Genomic DNA, 21,580 nt, shown 5'->3' on the forward strand with positions numbered 1-21,580 from the left:
AGGAACATTACCCAGGTTGTGCAGCTTATCTTCTCTATATACCTCACCACAAAAAGAAAATCCTAAAAAAGCAAGCAGAAAAAAAAAATAATTCTAAACTTCATTACTAAGTGGGCTTTGCAGAACATCTGTACTGAACACTGTAATACAAAGTAATATATGAAGACAGATGTATCTTTACTACAATATCTTTTACTGGAAATTCTAATTGCCCATGAGAAAACTTAGTTTAATGTTTATTATCAGACAGAAAAATAAGTGAAGTTTTATCTATCTGCAGCTTCTCACCTCAAGGATGATAAATATAAAAGGACTAAAATTACAACCATTAAAACATAGCTTGTGTTTAAGAAATTTTTGTTTCATGTATGGAATAAGTAATATTTTTTCATAAAATTATCTTATCCATTTCTGCAATGTACAGGGTCTCTAAAGGTGTAGGCTCAACTTCTGCTGTCCTTTGCTTTTGTTTCTAGATCCAGATTCACGCCATCTCTCCTGAGGGACTTAAGGCTCCTAACTCGAATGCCCTATTCTTACCGATAAGCAAGTGAATCATGAGCAGGAATCTTTCTGCTGTTTGTTAGTCTAGGATGAGCTGTCTGTTACACTACTGGAAGGTTTCACATTCTGCAAATATTTTAGGAAAGAATTGCTTAATTGATGGTTTTCTTTAGGGCATCCTTAACCTCTTTCCTTCTCTGACTTTTATGTAATGTGATTAATGGAAGAAGCAGTATAAAAAGCAGGAAACTCCTCCCCAGCATGAATCACCCTGTATCACCTGACTCAATTTTAGTTCACCAGTAGTCTGTTGTCTAATCTACTTGCCCTAGACAGGAGAGACATAAACATTTCCTAAGAGTTATTAGGGAAATATGCTATTTCTACTTACTTAAAGATATTTCTAAGAGCTCTTTCACAGTTTTCCCTATCTTAAAATCTATATGGCATAATGATAAAGGTTTTAAGATAGTATAGAAATTTGAGAGCTTGGGCTCACAAATTTAAAAACTAAGAAGCATTTTGCAGTCTGTAGTCTGAAGTTACATGCACTCAATATGGAGGTTAAGTGGCATGGAAAGCCTCATATCTTTTCCAGTAAATTTTATGGACAGCAAAACAAGGTAGCCATGCCCTATCTGTAACTTCTTTGGAATGAGCCCTAACACAGTATTTGGCTCACATGTCTTTCTTCATATTTCATATTTCACATTTCCCTCTCCCCTTCTCAGACATCCCTATATCTTGTTAAGACAGAGCTGTGATGATAAAATTCAGTTGAGCACTTGGTGGCACAACACACTGCACTCTGCTGCTACCATTCCCCTTGTTCTCCCACAAACGGGGTTCATTTACCCGGTGTGCAAGCCGATAACACACAGAGTCAAGGTACTTTCAAATCAATTTCATTGATGCGCATGAATGGGTGCCTGTCTCAAGACAGCACACCCTTGCCTCAAAACCCCTCATAATTATACACTTAACTAATACATATTCATTGTTATTTCCCTTAATGATTGGTTCTTTCTTCTTCGCTTCTGATGTAAATTAGTGCTCAGACTCTGCCTTCTTCCTTCATTGTCTTCTTTTGAGTAGGTGGTATCATCTGAGTAGGTGATCAATCTGTTGGTGTTCACAACCTCCCCCTGTAGGAACTACCTTTTACCTACTTCTTACTCTGTCTTGGCAGTTCCAGGCGGTTCTTCAAGGTTTGTTGATCAGACCACAATCCATTACCTTTTCTGACATAAACATAAAGCCCTATTGTCTAGTAGTTAGTTCCTAAACCCTAAATCATGTCTAGTTATTGCTTCCCTATTTTAAGTATTAACTGATGGGGGCTGTATACAGGACTTTAGCAGTTCCCTGGTTATTTCAATCATATTATACATATTAATTGATAACACCCTGCCGGTTTTTTGAAGGCTTTGCTGATCCTGCTCTTTCTGCTCAGATTTATGTGTGACTGCCTTCCTTGTCTCTCAGCCAGTACTATCACTGTGCCATTTTAGGACAAGGAGTCCAGAGCCTTAACTTACAGGAAATTTCACATTAAAGATGTCATACACCAGATGCAGAGATGCTACTAAGAGAGAGGGTGGCAAACTGCCATTTCAACCCCCAGCTCTGACTGTGAGCTCTTGGAAATTTGGGACTGACAGTTTGCACTCTCCATGCACTCTATATCATGGAGAAATATTTTTGCATGGCAATCCTAAGGCCATCTTCTTAGACCATGAAGATCTTTGTGGGGTGACATAAGCGGCTCACACTGGAAATGAGGACTGTGTTTATGCAGCACCCTGAGCAGCACAGTTGAACCCAAAGGGAATCATATCTCCGGGTTTTGTCCTCTCTGAGAGTTTGATTGGTTTATCAAAAAAAAGAGGTCTTCATGAAATTCTGTTGGCCACTGGCAAAGATTCATGCATGCTATTGTGAGTACTACTACCCAAAAATACAAAATACGTCTCCTCTCCAAATGAAGCAAGGGAACATCTTTTTCCTACTGTTGAAAATAAAAGTGCATATGGTGACCAAGCAGGGATAACCCTATAATCCTGAGTCATGTAGCCACTTGGCAATGATTACAAGCTACAGATTTACTTCACCAGGCCATGCAGTCCCACAGGTATCAGTGTGGCTGGCTGACTGTGTGATGGGGAGCTTTACTTTGAACGCAGACACAGAAAACGCTGTGCACAACATCTCCAGGACAGCTTAGAGGAGCATGTGAAGACATTTATGCCTTTCCTGATGCAGGACAGGTTTCATTATAAACCTAAACACTGCAGAAGGAAAAACATTAAGAGTTTTTAACTGTATCTTAAATAGTTTTAAAGAGAAAATTTTAATTTCTCTCCTTCCATACACGAATGCAGACTTTTCCAGTCTCTCTGAAACTTCCCTTGTACTGCTTGGGCTTTATTCTTGTAGCTACTAACATGTAGCACACTACCTCTGGCAATCCTTGCTCTAGGGCACACACCTGCTTGTTCGGGAAACATTTCTGCTACACTGCATAACTCCTCATAGCTCTGCACAGCCTCTAGCTGCTAGAAATGCAGTATCCAGCCGAATGGAGGACAGACGATTTCCATTCTGCTGCCTGAGTCAGAGCCTGGTTCCAACTGTTGATGTCTGTTTTCTGTGCTAGCAATACACATCCTGTATCCTATGTCATTGTGGCAGGTACACCTGCCCCGACAGGAGATGAAACTTCCCTGAGCAGGGAGGAGAGGAAAAAAACCCAAACCCTAGAGGCTGCAGGTTGAAAGGTTGCGTTGTTGGTGACTAATTCACCTCTCCTATTTAACAGCGGGCCAATATTTTCCTTCTGTTTCTGCTTGTTGTTTACATACCTGAAGAACCTTTCTTGTAGTTTTTGACATCTCTGGCCAATTTCAATTCGAGCTGAGCTTTTGCTTTTCTAACTGCATCTCTGCACGCCCTGGCAATGCCCTTGTAGTTCTCAGCAGGTATTTGTCCACTTTTCCATCTCTCTTATGCTTCTCTTTGGTTTTGAGGAGAATCAGAAGCTTGCAGTTATGCCAAGGGGGGTCTCTTGCTCCACCTACCTCCCTTACCTTTAAAGACGATGAACTGTTTTTGTGCTTCCAGGAGAGCATTCTTGAAAAACTCCCAGCAATCTCTAGCTCCTTTATCCTCCGTGGAAGCTTCCTGCGGAATCCCACCCAACTGAGCTCTGACTGAGCTGATGTTTGCTCTTTTAAAACCTAAAATTTTTGTCTTAGTACTAACCTTCAGCGTGCTCAGCAGGATCCCAAACTCCACAATGTTGTGATCACTGCAGCTGAGTCTATCACTAACTGAGATACTACAAAGCAGGTTTTCTTGGTTTGTGAGTAGCAAGTCCAGCAGTGCCTCATTCCTGGTTGGCACATCTAACATTTGTATGAGGAAGCAGTCCTCTACGCATTCCAGGAACTTGATGGATGATATGTGAGATGCTGTATTGTTCTTCCACAAACATCTAAGTAGTTGAAGTCACCCGTAATCACCCAGGTTCTGTTGTGACCCAAAATTGATTAAGTGACCCAAATATTGCTTCGTTGGCCTTATCGTCTTGGTTTGGAGGTTGGTAGCAGATGCCTACTCTAAGATGCCCCTTAGAGAAAACCCCTCTGATCTTGACCCAGAGGCATTTGATAGGGCTTCCACAATCACTGTAGTTGACTTATACATTCAAGGTTCTCCTTAACATAGAGTGTGAGTCCTCCTCCTCTTCCTCCCTGCCTGTCTTTACAAACCAGCCTACAGCCATCGATCATCATCCTCCAGTCATTCAAATTGTCCCCCCAAGTCCTTCAGTTTAAAGCCCATGTCACCAAGTTGGCCAGCCTGCTACCCAGGTAATGTGGGCATTGAAAGCTAGTTCAGATGCACCAAATGAATCTGATACCAGATGAGGATCTGAATACTGCCTCAACTGCTTACTGGTGACGTAGCTCAAGCTACAAATTTACTGCAGCAGAAGTCAGCAGAAGAAATACAATCATATCAGCTGAAAATGTGCCTTCCACCTTAGTTTTACAGTTGAGCAGCACTGCTTTCAAAGCACTTTGGGGCACAGCTAATCTTGCTTTAAAAAACATATGTAATCCACTAGGAATCTGTGTTTTGTTTCATAATACTTTTCTTGGCTTCCTCTTAGGATTTATGTTTAGTTAATAACTTTTGAAAGAGAAGGAGGAGTCTCACAGCACTTTTCTATCAACAATAGAGTTACATAATCACAGAAATTAAGGCTGGAAGAGAACTTTGAGAAATCTGCTCTAGACTCCCTAATGTACAGTAGAAGTATATTCCTGTAATTCTTGCTAGATATATGACTAACTAATATTAAAAAAAAGGTACTGAAATTTATTTTTCAGCCTAATTATGCAGTATACTCTGTTGCTTAATGAACTTTATTATTCAGTAAGTTCGTCTAATATCTAACTTCAAATTCTATTATTGAAATAAATCCATTATCTTATATTTCCTTTCCTGTGGGACATGAAACAGAGGATTACTTTCATCTCTGCAACTGCCTTTTATGTACATAAGAAACTGTTGGTTTGCTCTTCATATTCCTAAAGTAAACATGACCAGTCCATTTAATTTTTCTTTTAGGTTATGTTTTCAAATCCTCCAATAACTATGTTGCTTTTTGCTGGATTCTCTTCCTAATTGACTTGTGAGTAGAAAAGAACAATTTACAAACTATACTCTGATTTATTCACCCATGATGACGTTTGCCACAAAAGCATGATGTCCAGGGATTTTGGCAAGCTTCAGATTTTCTTCAGAAGTTTCACTTAAGCTGTTGTTTCCTTTTCTGTATTTCTGCATTGAATTGGTCTTGTCTATGCCTTCGCTTATTTGAATTGCTTGTGGGTGTATACAGAACTTTTTTTCACCCCATGTTGTTATAACTAGTTAGAATGCTAAGTTTCACCCCAGGTGCTTTCTGCTGTTCTACTGTAGAATGTCGTTGGTATATGAAAACATACACTGTATTTATTCATCATTTAGGTCATTAATGAAAATCTTGAATACTAGTACTCCCAGGAAATGTGCTGTATATGCTTACTCTTTATAGACTTCTATATGGAGATTAAATATTTAGGAAGGGTTACTAATTTTGAGGGACAAATTCAGATACCTCAGCATAGGTATCTAATGACACTGGTCTTAATGTCCAGATGTCCAAAGGTATCCAAAATAACTGCAAAGAGCTAGATGCATAACACAGGACAGACAGAATCCCATACTTCTGGAATGCACTTTGAGATGAGAAAGGATACCCTAAGTTATCTCAAATTCAGCTGTCCACCTATGTTTAGGTATCTGCTTCACTCCTGTAAATTTTGCCTGGTTACTCTTGGTAACTTCTCCTATTGTATGGCTTTCCATACAATATTTTGCCTGGTTACTCTTGGTAACTTCTCCTATTGTATGTATGGTTTCAACCTTTACTAGTAGGTTCATCTACACAATCTTTCCATACTTTCTTGTGAGAAAAGTGTTATAAACAAGCTAAGGGTAAAATAGGTACGACTTCTACCACTTCTCCAATATACCTAAGTAGTTACAATGTCACAAATATTCATAATGGTGTTATGATCTGCAAGAGTAACAGCTCATCACATGAATAAAATCTGATGGAATTGAACCTAACTCTTTGAGGAATTAAAGGCATTACATGGAAATTCATTTCCTGATGTACCATAAGAGTGTAAGCTATAATATCTACTCAGGGCAAAGGACTAACACAGGTCCCTGTCTCTGAAAAGCGGTCAAAATTATTTCCTAGGGAAAGGCATGGTATGGGACAAACCTGTAGTGATACAAGTATATTAATACACTGTATTTAACCTTTTAAGGTGCTTAATTCTCTCTTCTGATTAACAAGAGAGAACAGATAACAAATCTACTCTTATTCAGCTCATTGTTAGATGCCTAAAATCGTGAGATGAATTCTTGTGGAATGGTTGCTGAACCTGCAGATAAAAGGTGCTCAACAATTAATACTATTTCTCCTGAAAGTAACTCCATCTAAGTAAGCGATTTGCTCACCCCGTTAAACTTTCCTCAACCCACAGTCATCTGTCAGACTGTAGTTACAAAGCCTCTGCAACAGGATGAATGATTAGTAGTTGCTTCCTTGGTCTCACAAGGCAGAAAACACATCACTCCAGAGGGTTCAATGGAATAGTCTTCTAATAAAAGACGAGAGGATGAACAGAAACTGAGAAAGCTATGTCACCTCATTTCACAGCAATTCTTTCTTGTAGGATTTGCTTGTTCCTATTTGGATAGCTGGGCTTTGGATAACAACAGTTCAGGTAGTTATTCCAATTGTTTTTATACTCAGTATGAAGAAAAAAAAATGTACAAATATATGGTTCCCTGACAGGGCAGAAAATCACTCTCTACACATGCCTTTTTTCTATTCTTCTTCTATTCTTCTTCTATTCTATTCTTAATGTAAGGACATTAGCCATCTAGCTCAGCTGCTGTTATTGACATGGTAGCTACTTAACAGTAGGAGAACAAAAACCATCTCGTAGATCAGAGAACAGTCATAAATGAATTCTCAATTTTGTGTTCATCTCAGAAGTTTTAGCAAATAAAATAATTTAGTTTCAATTTTAGTAACTTTAAATCAACATCTTACTTTAATTTCAGCTGAAGTATCAGTGGATACTTTCAGCATGAGTTAATAAAAATTTCCTTTTTTCAGCATCCCTGAAGTTATTCCTTGGGCATCACATGAAAGTTCGGGGGATGCAGCATTCTTCAAGGTCAGAGTGTGTGAAAGGCACCCTCAGTTAAGCCACAATTCTCTGGGGACAGAAGAAACAACATAGCAACCTGTTATCTTATCTTTTGCAAAATGCTCATTATTTCCTGTTGGAACATTTCAATGTTCCATAATATCCTTAGTTTCTTTCACATTCTACAGAGATAGTAAGAATATATTTAGGTTCTAGAATTAAGTTTGAGTTAGGAATATGAAACGAGATGAGCAATAAGGAGAGAGGTGTGTGTTGACCTCCTCCCCAGAAAACCACCAGCAACATGGAGAAGCTTTTTTTCCTGGTAAACTGCACATTTTTGTGTACAATTCTTGGCTTAAAGATGAACTGAGAGGAAGGATAGAAAAGAATAGTGACATAGCTTGGAGAAGGAGAAAGCTGGAGAGAGCTTTAAATATTATAGTGTTATAACTTTGGAGACATTTACTAATTTTTTTGTCTAAACAAAATAATTAAGACAAGAAGACAGGAGGTATTGCAGGGTTCAAACTTGGATATCTATCATGAATTAATTTCCTTATTTATCTATCAATATATCTGTTGCTATATTTAATCAGCCTATCTGCAATTCAATTATAACCTGTTCTAGATATGCATGTTGGAGGTAGATGAATTCAACTGTTATTTTATTCTTACTTATAGGTAATTTTGGAGTATATATATATGCATGCACATTTGTTATCTCATTATGCTATGTTTTCTATTAATAAACTCACTTAACACTTTCCAATATGCATTTGTAGAGAAAGGGATGAATAGCAAATACTTAATGACAACTTACTTAAGAAAAAGAAGAAACTATTCTTTCCTTGGTGAGTATACAACTTCTAAACAAAATAACTAACTCAGTGAATGTACATTTTGCAAGAACTATAAGTTAGTGTGGATTTCTGGGGGGGCAGGACAAAACAGTGCAGAATCATGCTTGTACATAAATAGAAAAAAGCAAATGAGCAGGCTCTGGCATTGTATATGTAGCCAAATCCCTTTCCATTTAACTCTGCAGTACTTTAAAAATACACACCAGCATATTTCCATAGCTAAGACTAGGGTATTTCCACAGCTCTTTTTTGGTTTAAAAGAGTTAAACCAAATATATTATCTTTTTGCCAGACTACTTTTCTTTGTGGATGGCATCCTTCATATTTTCTTTAAATTTAATGGAATAACTTCATCTAGTTTAAAAAAAAAAAAAAAAACAGAAAAAAGCCCTTAAGAACACAATTTAATGGAAAAAAAACCAAAACAACTTTACCCAGAAATTAAAAGATGGATGGATTAAACTTCAGCTAAGTTTAAATGTAACTATATTGTAAATTGAGATAGAAAAACACTTCCAGAAGCTTATTCCTTTCCAGTATCTTAAATGGTAACTGACATGAATCATCTTCTGGAGGTGACCATTTTTTCCTTAAATCTAGATTTCTATGACTAACTTTTTAAAAAGTCAAAATAGGAAAAACCGCTTATAACTAAGAACATGTAGGTAACAAGACTTCCTGAAAACCAATGATTTTCCCATTTGCAGACTACTGTGCTGGAAGCAGAAGAACCCAATAACTAGATAATGAATAAAATTTTTAAAAATCTGTGTTCTGTTGTAGGATATCATATCTCAGCCTGTGGTAGCCTTCACTTTTTGTAGTCCCCTGATTCCCTTCAGATCAAGTCCACACTTACTCCTACTTGCCTTGCATGCCCATACATGTGACATGCTGGATCTGATTCTGCCTGAACTATGGAGTTAGCTAGCTTTTCAGAGTGGGAAACTCATGCCAAATGTGGAACTGGTAAAAATGGGGAACTGACTCAAACTGCAGTTCTGCATCCTGAGACGCTATACTTTATAAGTGCATGGAGACACATTGCGATGATACTCTATGTCATTTCATAACTGAGATAACTTAGTTCTGCATTCAGAACTACGAACGCCTATGTTTTTAAGATGCATCACATCTGTGTTAGACACCACCCAGGTTAAGTGACAATAATCACGCAGGCTGGGAGAATATTACAGCTGGGATTCTTACTGCTTTTTCCCTACATAAGTTTCTTCATTTTACTGAAAAATTTAATAAGGGACCTAGTTCAGAAGAGCACGTTTGTACAGAAAATATCCCATGAGTGTTCTCTGCTTTAAAATATAACTATCTGATATTTGAGCAGAATCATCATAAAAAGAACACAAAGTAAAAAAAAAACCCTAACACCCCCACCCCAATCCCAAACATTTCAGCCCCAAACTTCCACTTGCTATAGTTCGACATGCAGGATCCAAACACTTTAATATAGATCTCACAGACCTTTGTGTCCACAGGGGTTATACTGAAGCCATATGCTGTGGGAATTTGAGGCCTTCAGCAGAATAAGAAAAAGGCTAAATAGTAGAATTCCTGAGAACTGGAGCAACCTTTAACTCATAGGTTGTTCAGGACTGAGGTCATAAGCGAGGAAGCAAAGTCTAGGACCAGGTGCACAGACTTACTGGAATTCCTAGGGTCTCATCACAATTAGTGAGAGGTGGCCTAATTTGTAATTCTGCATTGTCAGGAGGAAGACAAACCACAAATCAGAGAAGGACACCGTCAGTCTCAGGCTCAGCTTTCAAGACTTCACTCCTGTGTGGAATCTGAAAGGTCCTAGTAAGAGGATAAAATTAATAGGAACAGGAAGCGCCAGTTGGGCTCAATGGGGAAAAGGCCTATTTCAAACACTTTCTGCATACCTATTCCAAAACCCCTGCTTCCTAACATGCACTGAAATCTCCTTTCTTAACCCCACATTGACCTGCTACCTGGGAGTCAATTCATGGGATTTTGTGTGTTCTGATTCCAGTGCTAGCATTTCTCTCCCCTTTAGGTCACATAGAGTAAATGGAAAACCAAACAAGTGGAACTGAATTTGTTCTCTTGGGACTTACAAGAGATCCATTCCTTCAAAGCCTCCTATTCACTGTGGTTTTAATTATTTACCTAATTATTTTATTAGGAAATATGGTAATCATGATGGTCATAAGGATTGATTGCCACCTTCACTCTCCTATGTACTTCTTCCTCTTTCATTTAGCCCTTGTTGACATCTGTTATGCCACCACTGTTGTTCCAAAGATGCTGGTGAATTTCCTTGTGAAAGGAAGCATAACCATTGCTGTCAATGCTTGTATGACTCAAATGTTCTTCATCTTCCTCTCAGCTGGGTGTGAAGTTTTTATGCTTTCAGTAATGGCATATGACCGATATGTGGCCATCTGTAATCCACTGAAGTATCAAGAGGCTATGAGCAAACATTTCTGTTATCAGCTGGTAGGAAGTTCATGGGCAATGGGTCTCTTATATTCAGCTCTAAACACAATTCCTGTGTTAAATATTCAATTCTGCGGGCATGCAGAAATCAAACATTTCAGCTGTGAGCTGCCCCCTCTCCTGTCTGCTGCTTGCAGTGGGACCTATCTCAGTAAACTCATTCTTCTTTCTTCTGCTGTGATCTTTGGGTCCAGCTCCTTTTTGCTCACACTCATCTCCTACATCTATATCATCACCACTGTCTTGAAGATACAGTCTGCAGAAGGGAGGCACAAAGCTTTCTCCACTTGCAGCTCCCACTTCATTGTAGTGGGGTTACTCTACATAACTGCTCTGTTCCAGTACACAAAACCCAAATCAGTCTCATCAATCATTCTAGACCAAGTGCTGTCCACCCAATACAGCATCTTAACCCCCATGCTGAATCCTATCATCTATAGCCTGAAAAATAAAGATGTGAAAGCAGCCTTAGGCAGAATTCTAAAGAAACTGCAATTTGTGTAACCTCTGAGCTGTATATTTCAAATACATGTTCTTTACAACACGGACTTATGAGCAAATGGGTTTTGCTGGTTGCGTTTTCTAGGTTATGTGATAAAAACCACATCCACATATCCACAAAGGAGCACAATGGCAGGAGGGGGACGCCAAATAATACTCTGCCCCAGCAGCTCCCAGGCCTATCAGAGGGAGAGCTATCAGCCCATCGCTGGTGCATCTCCACAAGGATAGAGGAGCACAGAGGTGAAGTGGAAGGCAGGGGAACCCAAATTACAGGCTCAGAAGAGGGAACACCCTACCCAGGCTCCTTCTAGGGCTGTCACAGGAGACTTAACAGACCCCTTCCAGGTGTGAAACCCATCAAAATGAGTGAAGGGGAGTCAAGGCTGCAGCACGTTTTGGACCGATGGGAGTTACTGCCTAAGGGTATGGGACACCTTATGGGATGCAGGGGACCAGCATTTTGGGAATGCACAGGACTTATTCTGGGTTCTGTAGGGGAGGAACCAAAGACAGAGAAAATGGTGGACATAGGTGATTTGGGGAGGAACATATATGTGAAAATAGAGTCATAAGGGGATAAAAAGGGACAGTTGTATGTAAACAAGGACTGGTCAGCATGCTGATGTGGTCGTGCCCTGCAGCTGATCAGTGCAAGTCTGTTCTATCTTTACTAAATTCCATTTCTAACTCCTTTCCTGGTTGGGGGAGTCTATTCTCTGTGTAAGTGTGCGTATTGTGGTCTGAGTGCCAGCAAATGGAGTTAGACCACAGGTCAGAGGGCCCATATGTCTGGGTGCCAGCAAATGGCCAGAAAGAAATTAGTGAAATCAAGTGCCAGCCACTGGAGTGGGACACAGGCCAGAGGCCTTTGTGCCCACGGTGCCAGCAACCGCAGCGAGTGGTGGTCTGGATGCCAGCAACTGGAGTGGGACCAGGGGTCAGACCCATGTGTTTATAGTGCTAGCACCTGGAGTGAATGGGGGGGCTGCAATTGAGCACCATATCTGAGGCCAAATTCTATACAACATGTAGGAAAAGTTAGACTCCGATGTATTTGTCCCTTTTTAAATTCATTTCTGGAGGGCAGTGCTACAGTCAGTAGTGGGAAACAAGTATCTTAAAAAAAGCAATAACAGCTCAGATTAATCACGCCCCAAAAGTACCTTTTCTTCTTGTGTGAGTAAAAAGAGAACCCAATGTTAACAACTGGTATAATTGGGTTTGCTTCATATAGCTACGGTTAGGTGAGACAAATCTTGTCAAGAGTGTATAAAAGTTGTAGGCAATTGGCATACAAATTTAAACAGCATTAAAACTGAGTTTTGCCCTATACATACACCTAGAAAACATAGCAGAGTATTCACAATAGCTGGTAGATTTTTATGTTGATGATTGATTTCTCTTTCAATAAATGTAGTTCAATGGGGTTGGCTTGTTCTGTTGAGTCCTATATACAGACAATAAACAATTCAGTTTGAGTCATCCCTTAATAATTACTTTCTTAGAGAGAAATTGCAAGAGCCATATGTTGGACAAAATGTCTGACCCTCACAGGACATGGGAATTATGGCTTAAGTAATTCTTTCACCTCATTCCTTGAGGCAGTTCACCCTGCTCCTTCCTCCATGATACTGGGGTTGTGAAGAAAAAAGAAAAAAAGGTCCAAAAATGGAATTCACACCATTTTTTGTCTGATGAGGTCGAACAGTGTGACTCTTTTCCTCTCTCCGCACCAGCTATTAATTTCAAAATGGCAAGATGGAGAAGCACCTTGAAAGAAAGCAGGAGACAGTTAAAAAGAGGAGAGGAACAAGTAAAAAAATGGGGAGAACTAGGAAGATATGAATCATTGAACAGTCTAAATGGCATGAATTTCCATATTCCACCCTTGGAAAATGATAGAGCTTACATGGAGGCAAACCAACTAAACCAGTGAAATGTGACAAATTGAATCATTATTGTTTCATGACAGCCTGCCAGACGCACTGTGCTCAGTGTTACATGGATAGATGCACGATAAACTCACAAGGCAGGTAATCTCCTTGCCCAGGTGATGGCCTGGGGCAGTGGAGACAATCTTGCCACAGTAGTCTGTGGCAGACACATACACCAGCAATGCTTGGTTGGGAATCCAGGTGAGACTGTTGGCCCTAGTTTTCCCCATTAAAAAGGCAAACATCTTCAAACATCTTTAACATACCCTTTAAAGCTGCCATCCAAAGTAATGGAGGTTTACGAGTACCTCCAAGGATAATGTATTTTATCCTGAGATAGGTGTCTTAGGTAGGTGTATCCTGTGGATAGATGACCAATCATCAATAATTTTGCATTCCACTATAATGGAAGTGAAGAAACCATTCTCCATCTTCCATAAACCATGGAAATTGACCTCTTGTCTCCAAAAGAATGGCTTGCATTCAAGACCTGAGTCTACTTCCTTAATGAAACTAATTAATGAGAGCTTGCATGAAACAGCAGCAGACTGAGTCTAGCTGGTATTTCTCACCCTTGAGATTAAACAGCCTTCCTGTGGTATACATGCTGAGTACCATGTAGTTCTTGTGCAGCTGTCGGTCTGAATGAGTCTGACACCACAAACTCATCTTAGTTATACACACAGTTGTACTGTTTTGTTGTCATGGATATTCTTAAGCAACAGTCTAAGACCAAAACTGCTAATGGTAGGTCCCTGAATAATGGCATTTTATACTACAGAGGTGCACTTAGAGCAAAGGATCCCTAGAATGAAGCTCTCCCTAGCTTGACAATGATCAAGGCAGTTGTGTGCGTATGGCCAATTTCTAACCAGCAGGAGGGGAAAATGTTTGATCTGTTTTCCTTTTTTGGCATTTTTTCCCTCCTCCCTTCTTCTCACCATGTCTCAAAAAGCATGGCAAAAAGCATTAGACAGAGTGCAATGGCAAAGATACCACCTAGGAATTTCTCAACTTTTTGTGGGTTCCTCAGAATTTCAGTGACTGATTTGCAGCTGTCTGGAATGGATCTGCTGGGTTAGAGTGTCACCTGAATTCATAGAATCACAGAAGTATAGAACGGTTTGGGCTGGAAGAGACCTTTAAAGAGCATCTAGTCCAACCTCCCTGCCTTGGGCAGGGACATCTTTCACTAGAGCAGGTTGCTCAAAGCCCCGTCTAACTCAGTCTTGAACACTTCCAATCACGGGGCATCCACAGCTTCTCTGGGCAACATCTTCCAGTGTCTCACCACCCTCATTGTAAAAAAATTTCTTCCTGATATCCAATCTAGATCTACCCTCTTTCAGTTTAAACCTGTTGCCCCTTGTCCTGTCACTACAGACCTTGGTAAAAAGTCTCTCTCCATCTTTCTTATAAGCCCCTTTAAAGTATTGAAAGGCTGCAGTATGGTCTCCTCAGAGCCTTCTCTTCTCTAGGCTGAACAACCCCCACTCTCTCAAGCCTGTCCTCACAGGACACATGTTCCAGCCCTTGGATCATTTCCATGGCCTCCTCTGGACCTGCTCTTTCAGGTCAATGTCTTTCTTGTACTGGGGACCCCAGAACAGGATGCACGGCAGGACTTATGGTTTTGGTTGATGAGTGGGCCATTATCTGTATTGTTTGTTTGATCTTGTGATATTTTCATGGTACAACAGGGAAAGATGGTTTGGAACTCCTTCTTCCTTGCCTTTCTTACCTTTGGTGCATCTGGACAAGGAGAAAGGACCTCCAATTTAGCTTAGGAAGTGATACAAGGATTCATACATGTCTGGAATAGAATGGATCAGAGGATCTGTATTCAGATTCCTACTTCTGCCGAGCAGGGGATTAGATGCGGTTTGATACCCATGAGGCTCAATATTGGAAAATATAATATGAGCAATGGCATTATAGGGTTAGTAGATGTTCCATTTGAGTACCAATATCAAAGTGATTATACCTCTTCTGGCAGATGGTGGCGAGACGAAGCAGCCTTCTATGACATCCCTCAGGATACGGGGTGGCCTGACTTAATAAACAAAACTTGTAAGTGATGGAGATTGGAGGTCAGTCGCAAAATCGGTATTAGTCATAATACCGCTGTGTCCTTCAGGATTCAAGGAAGCCTATTCCAGATGATTCCCACCTTCTCCACCCTGGTGGAGAATAATAGGCTGCCCTTCCTATCACAATATATCTTGTAATCTAGTGCCCTTTTGGCCTGCTTACCCGGAAATTACCCCTTTGGAATTACAATATAATGTAAGATGGGATTTGGCTTGGTGTGTTCACATACCTGACATGAAGGAACGATATCTTTTAATGAATAATGCCTATGCTGCTTGGGGATGGCCAGTGAAACACATGTTAAAAAAACAACCTCTTCACTTATTAAAGAAAGAATTTGTGGGCACACCCAACCCCAATGATGCCCATTTGTTAAACTGTACCCACATTATATAAACTGTACCACAGGTGCTGGCAACCCCACTGAAACATGGGTCAGTTTGGAAGTTAGCATGTTAATTTGAGATATATGCACCTGTTGGGGATATCGTAATTTTGGATACTGAAACCGAGATAGCCAATGTAATCAGATCACCAATAATGTTAATATCTGCTTAATATCTGAAAGCTGCTTTCAGTTCATTTCATGTTTTAACCATATCATTCGGTTCATAGTATTTTCCTGTACTAGCACTGTGAAAACTAAGCCATAAAGAGCATACCACAGTGTTCATTTTGCTCTAAACCCTTTATGCTAAGCACACCTGGTATTTGTAGGGCATGCAATTCTGCATAATTTCTGGAAGTGGGCTGGTTTGTTTTGGCAATTGATTGTATATTGGTTTGTCAGACTTCTCTCTGATCCTGGAACTGAGAACTAGCTGCAGACACTGGAGCCTGGGCACCCTTCTGGTGTCTGTAGTAGGTTATATTTGCTCCTGGGACATCATAAAACAGCATCTCTCATCTCATCCTTTTTTCTGGAGTCTGGCTTCAACATTAGTACTCTACAACTTTATCCTTAAGCTAAGCAGTGCGAATAATTCCTTTTCAACACAAACATCCCTCCACCTAGCTCCGGAATTTCATGGGTCAATTTCAACACTACCTATAACACACCCATACGTGAACTCTTCTAGTGACTTCATGGTCTCTGAGTAAAAACCTTGTGCTACTTCTTAACAGTAGCAAGGTGTCTCTATCCTGCAAGATCCTACGGAGGGAGCACATATGCTTCCCTGTATCAGATGGCAGAAACTGAGTGGTCTCCCCCTTGATTGAGAAGTGGAAATGGGACATAAATCTTACACTTTCTTTTTAAATGGAAAAACAAAGATACTAAATTGTGGTTTAGGGGTTCATCATCAAATGTCTCTCCTCTCCATGCATGTTAGATATATATTGTTTGGGATGCTGCCAGAGTCTTACATCCCCATTAGAGTGACCCCTCATTGATTTTAGGGAAAACATGGATGGTTTCTTTGACTGCAGAAGAAACTTTGACACATGTGATATGGTCAGAAATACAAGTTTATTGTCCTGCTCCAGGCCATGCTGATCAGCCTCAGGGCTGATCAACAGGCAGCCCCAGTCACTGGGTGGGTCGAAGCATGATTCTAAAAGCTGTTGAGGTGGTATTCAGCAGCACTGGAGCTTCTGACTGTTTGCCACTTCATTTTTGCTTTTTTTTCCCCCATTTTTATTCTGTTTGCTACATGATAACATTCTTCAGTGGTACCTATAGTCAAGATAAATTATTTCCCCTGCTGATGTCCAGATCATCACAATTAAAAATTAGTTGACCTTGATCTATGTCCTTGTATCCTAGTCACTCTTGTGTTTGTAGGACCCCTTTTATGGTTATCATTAAGAAGTATGCAGACTCTAGGCATTGCTGAGGCACTAATGTTCAGTAAAGGCCAATCATCTACATAACCAGCCCTTGTTTTTTTTGGTCTTCTGCTGCTAGCTGCTATGTACTTTCCCCACCTTGCTGTAATGCTCCCATTTTAAACCACATTAGTGTCTATACTCATATTTCATTTTCTAGTGTTTCATCACACAATATACTGAGGTGTGTTCCTCATATTACATACCCTTTCGTCTTAGAGTTGGACTATCCCAATGGAGTGCATGGGGAGCTTGGTAGGGGTTGGGTGCAGAAGAATGGCCATTCCTGGATGGGTTGTTCAGGAGCCCTGGACAAAGGTGTGTGCCTTGATCCAGTCCCCACAAGTCCTTTGGGTAAAGTTGCCCAAAAGGCTCATTCTCACCCATAAGCTAACCTGTAGGTTCCTCCTCGCCACCAAGGTAGCCATCTCTGTTTTTACCAAGGTCTGTTCTTGCCTTCTTTGGTTATGTGTGTTAGGTCTGTTGCCTGGCAGTACTTTTCTTCTTCTTAAGGTTTGTCATTCCAGACCCCTCTATATCATGTAATTAATCAGAAAGATCCCCATCACCAGTACAGCAAGCACCTTCTTTGCCACATCTCCTGCAGTAAATAAGAATTAAGCATTCAACTGATTTCTTTGGGCAAGGTTATTTGAGAGATGTGCCCACCAAGTGGTCTCGCCATCTTTCACAGCACAGACCAACTGGCTCGGTTTTATCCACTACCAGGAGGGACCTTCCCATTGTATTTGGGGGAAGGCTCAATAACCCAGGGCATACATATGTGCTGGTCTTGTTGGTCTCTGGCATTTAACTTAGTACCAGGATTTCACTTTATGAAATCCTAATGGAAAGAGAGATTAAGTGATCTGAGGTGATGTTCTTTCCTGCAGCCCATCCTTCCTTTCACCACTGTTTTGAGTGGTACCTGGGTAGCTGAAATATAGGAGTTGCTGGAGTATATCTAGAAACCAGCAGCACATAACTACCATGTAGGCAAACCTGCTTGAAGTTGTGGTATCTAATGCAAGCCTAGTGGAGCTGCCTGCTAGAACTTAAGCTCAACTGGCATAAAGGAACCCCCGAAAACTAATTCAGTTTTAGACTTTTACACAGCAAATACCTAAAATTAAGAGATATATTCTACTACCTTCATCTTCTAGATAGAAAAATCCCTGAACAAAAATGCCTGTAAGTATTCTCAAAGGACTTGTCTGACACTATCTACAGTTGCAGAGGTCACAACATGAGATTAGATGTGGGCACTAGTATGTTAAAAAGATGTCGTGGTTTAACCCCAGACAGCAACTAAGCACCACGCAGCTGCTCACTCACTCCGCCCCACCCAGTGGGATGGGGGAGAGAATCAGAAAAAAAGTAAAACTCATGGGTTGAGATAAAGACAGTTTAATAGGACAGAAAGGAAGAAAATAATAATGATTATCATAATGATAATGATGTTAATAATAATAATAATGTCAATAATAAGTCAATAACAATAATAATAAAAGAATTGGAATATACATAACAAGTGATGCACAATGCAACTGCTCACCGCTTGCCGACTGATGCCCAGTTAGTTCCCAAGCAGCAATCCACCCCCGCCCCTGGCCAACTCCCACCAGTTTATAAACTAAGCATAACGTCACATGGTATGGAATATTCCTTTGGCCAGTTTGGGTCAGCTGTCCTGGCTGTGTCCCCTCCCAACTTCTTGTGTCCCTCCTGCCTTCTTGCTGGCTGGGCAGGAGAAGCTGAAAAATCCTTGACTTAGTCTAAACACTACTTTAGCAACAACTGAAAACATCAGTGTGTTATCAACATTATTCTCCTACTACAACAAAGCCATAACCCTATACCAGCTACTAGAAAGAAAATTAACTCTATCCAAGCCAAAACCAGGACAAAAGCATGTTGCCACTGAAATAGTGACTGTCAGCATCTGAAAAGTTAGTTCCTAAGGACTGCTCAGTGACACATGCCTGTTTTAGAGGGTGAGGTAAAATAGGGAGCCCTGCAACAGGAAGGGGGCTGCCTACTCTTTTTCACAACAGACAGATGTGCCAACATGCAGTCTGAGATATTGCTCTCTTTTACTTTCTCTTTGTCAGGGGGAGCCAACCTACTTGCATATTCTTTTTCAACAGTTCTCAGGTTCTCTCAGTCCTGCTTGGACTCCTGAACCTCTGTGGTACACATGGGGAGTAACATAGCTTTGCTACTGTCCTTCGAAGGGCTTCCTTGACTTCCTTGTTCCTCAGGCTATAAATCATAGGGTTGAGCATGGGAATTGCCAGAGTATAAAACACAGAGATGATCTTCTCATGCTTCACAGAGTATTTTGAACTGGGTCGTAAGTACATGAAGGAGCCTGTCCCATAGAACATGGTAACAGCAGTGAGGTGGGAAGCACAGGTGGAGAAGGCTTTGCGTCTGCCTTTGGCGGATTTAATCTTGTGGATGGTAACCCCAATGCAGATGTAAGAGATGAGAATGAGGACCATGGTTGAGATGACGAGCACAGTAGCACAGGTGAAATGGACCACGTCGGTGATGTAAGTGTCAGAGCAGGAGAGCTTCAGGATGGGAGGCACATCGCAGAAGAAATGATTGATGGTGTTGGAATTGCAGAAGGACAGGTGGAATATAAATAGTGTCTGAATAGTTGCATTCATGCAGCTCATGAAGTAGGAGCCACACACAAGGAGCACACAGAACCTCTTGGACATAATGACAGGGTAAAGCAAGGGGTTGCAGATGGCTATAAACCGGTCATATGCCATCACGGCCAGAAGGTAGCACTCTCCTGTCACTGCGATGCAGAATAGGAAAAGCTGAGCTGTGCATGCTGTGTAGGATATGACTTTTGTCTCAGCCACAAAGGTCATGAGTGTGGTAGGTATAATGATGGTGGAGTAGCTGACATCTAAGAAGGAAAGGCTGCTGATGAAGAAGTACATGGGGGTGTGGAGCTTGAAGTCAATCTGGATGAGCACAATCATCCCCAGATTTCCCACTAGGGTCAACAGATAGATCAGTAGAAACATCATGAAGAGAAGGACCTGCAACTTCAGGTTGTCTGTGAATCCCAACAAGATGAACTCAGTCACCACAGTGTGATTCCCATCTGCCATCTTATTGTAGGTGGGAAAGCCAAGATTACACTGCAGAAAACAAGGCAAACACAGACTATCTGTTAGTGGGTCAAACTGGCTCTCATCAGGCTGATCTATGATGAAGCTATAATTTGTGTATCTTCCTATTCATGTTTTTCAAGCTCTGAACTCAAATTATCTCGTAGGCATTTCCTGCTTTTCAAAGGCTTGTATTCTTTCTGTGTACTCTGAAGGAGCACAGGTTAACAAATCACACTTTTGCCTGCAAGTCTCACTATCTCCCCCTCCCCACTTAGTTTAACTCCTGAGGTGGTAATCTGCACAGCAGGCACTAACCCTATAGTATGTTTCACTTCACCTATTTTAGCTATCATGTACTCAAACATGACTTGAAATGCTTGTTTTTCCCATTTTATATAGACATCATCTGGACAATTAACTTTGTAAATTGTTGGAATATAAAGGTAAACACACACTAAACTAGGAAAATCTCCAAAGTTGTACCCTATCACTATGACAAAATTATATTTTGGGGCAATTATTGTAAGCAGAAGGCCAAAGCTAGGGGTTTGGAAAAGCTCAGCTATAAATACTTATGGCATTTCAGGCTGAAAGGGAGCAGAGCTTCTGCTTTGCTGTTGCTTCCATAAATCAGAGAATAAAATGAGAATTATAATTAGTTGAATTCTCAGGCATAGTCTGCTTATGAAGTCTAAAAATAAGCTTTCTATTCCCAGGACTAAAAAATTAAAGAGAGACCTTGGAAGGACTGGTTTTGCCCATTTCCAAGGAAGAATGAACTCTACTTATGTAACTTCTTGAAACATTGGTCTAATTTGTTCTTTAAAATCTCCAGTACCATAGATTTCCCATGGTCCCCATTCACTTCTGTTTCTTCTTAAAAAGTTAATGTTATTCAGTTTTCTCCTAAAGATTAACCCAAATTTTCCCATTGTAATTTAACTGAAAAACTTTTTATGTCTTCCCCTCCCATTGTGGGCAAAAGAAACCACTTTTCCCCTTCCACCATTACATAGAATCATAAAATTATAGAATATCTCAAGTTGGAAGGGATCCACAAGGATGATCAAGTCCAACTCCATGCTCCTCACAGGACTACCTAAAACTAAACCATACAACTAAGAGCGTTGTCCAGATGCTCTTTGAGTATATGCATTTTTCCACTATCAGTTTTAATGTTTTTTTCCCTAGACTATCTCCTGTAGGGTGTTAGTTCATTTTGTAAATTGTTATCTTGAATCAAATAGTTTCTTCTAATGGCAAACATGTCAAGCAGAACCTTAGCAAGATAAGAAAGTACTGCTTAGAAAGCTAGTGAACCCAGGTACCAAAATTTGAGGGAAAAAAAAAAAAAAATCAGAGATTTTCAAGAATACCTGTATTGTTACACTGTAAGCTGGGGTGGGGGCGTGGGGGGACGGAATTCTCCCTCCCTCCCCAGTAAAGCAAAGGTA

The 21,580-nt window shown here is 40.4% G+C and overlaps 2 protein-coding genes across 2 annotated transcripts; one reads left to right on the forward strand and one right to left on the reverse strand.

Moving 5' to 3' along the window:
• Positions 1 to 10,108: 10,108 nt before the first annotated feature.
• Positions 10,109 to 11,217, forward strand: LOC115344808 (olfactory receptor 5V1-like). Its single transcript, XM_030022738.2, has one exon. It carries the CDS (start codon positions 10,202 to 10,204, stop codon positions 11,132 to 11,134), a length of 933 nt encoding a protein of 310 aa, XP_029878598.1. The 5' UTR covers positions 10,109 to 10,201; the 3' UTR covers positions 11,135 to 11,217.
• Positions 11,218 to 19,139: 7,922 nt separating this feature from the next.
• LOC115344809 (olfactory receptor 1052-like) lies at positions 19,140 to 20,123 on the reverse strand. Its single transcript, XM_030022739.1, has one exon. It carries the CDS (start codon positions 20,121 to 20,123, stop codon positions 19,140 to 19,142), a length of 984 nt encoding a protein of 327 aa, XP_029878599.1.
• Positions 20,124 to 21,580: the final 1,457 nt, after the last annotated feature.

Source organism: Aquila chrysaetos, chromosome 8, assembly GCF_900496995.4.
Source record: "Aquila chrysaetos chrysaetos chromosome 8, bAquChr1.4, whole genome shotgun sequence".
Lineage (NCBI taxonomy): Eukaryota > Metazoa > Chordata > Aves > Accipitriformes > Accipitridae > Aquila > Aquila chrysaetos.

Coding starts and splice junctions, on each gene's coding strand:
- LOC115344808 (XM_030022738.2), top strand. CDS start 10,202: ATGGAAAACCAAACAAGTGGAACTGAATTTGTTCTCTTGGGACTTACA.
- LOC115344809 (XM_030022739.1), bottom strand. CDS start 20,123: ATGGCAGATGGGAATCACACTGTGGTGACTGAGTTCATCTTGTTGGGA.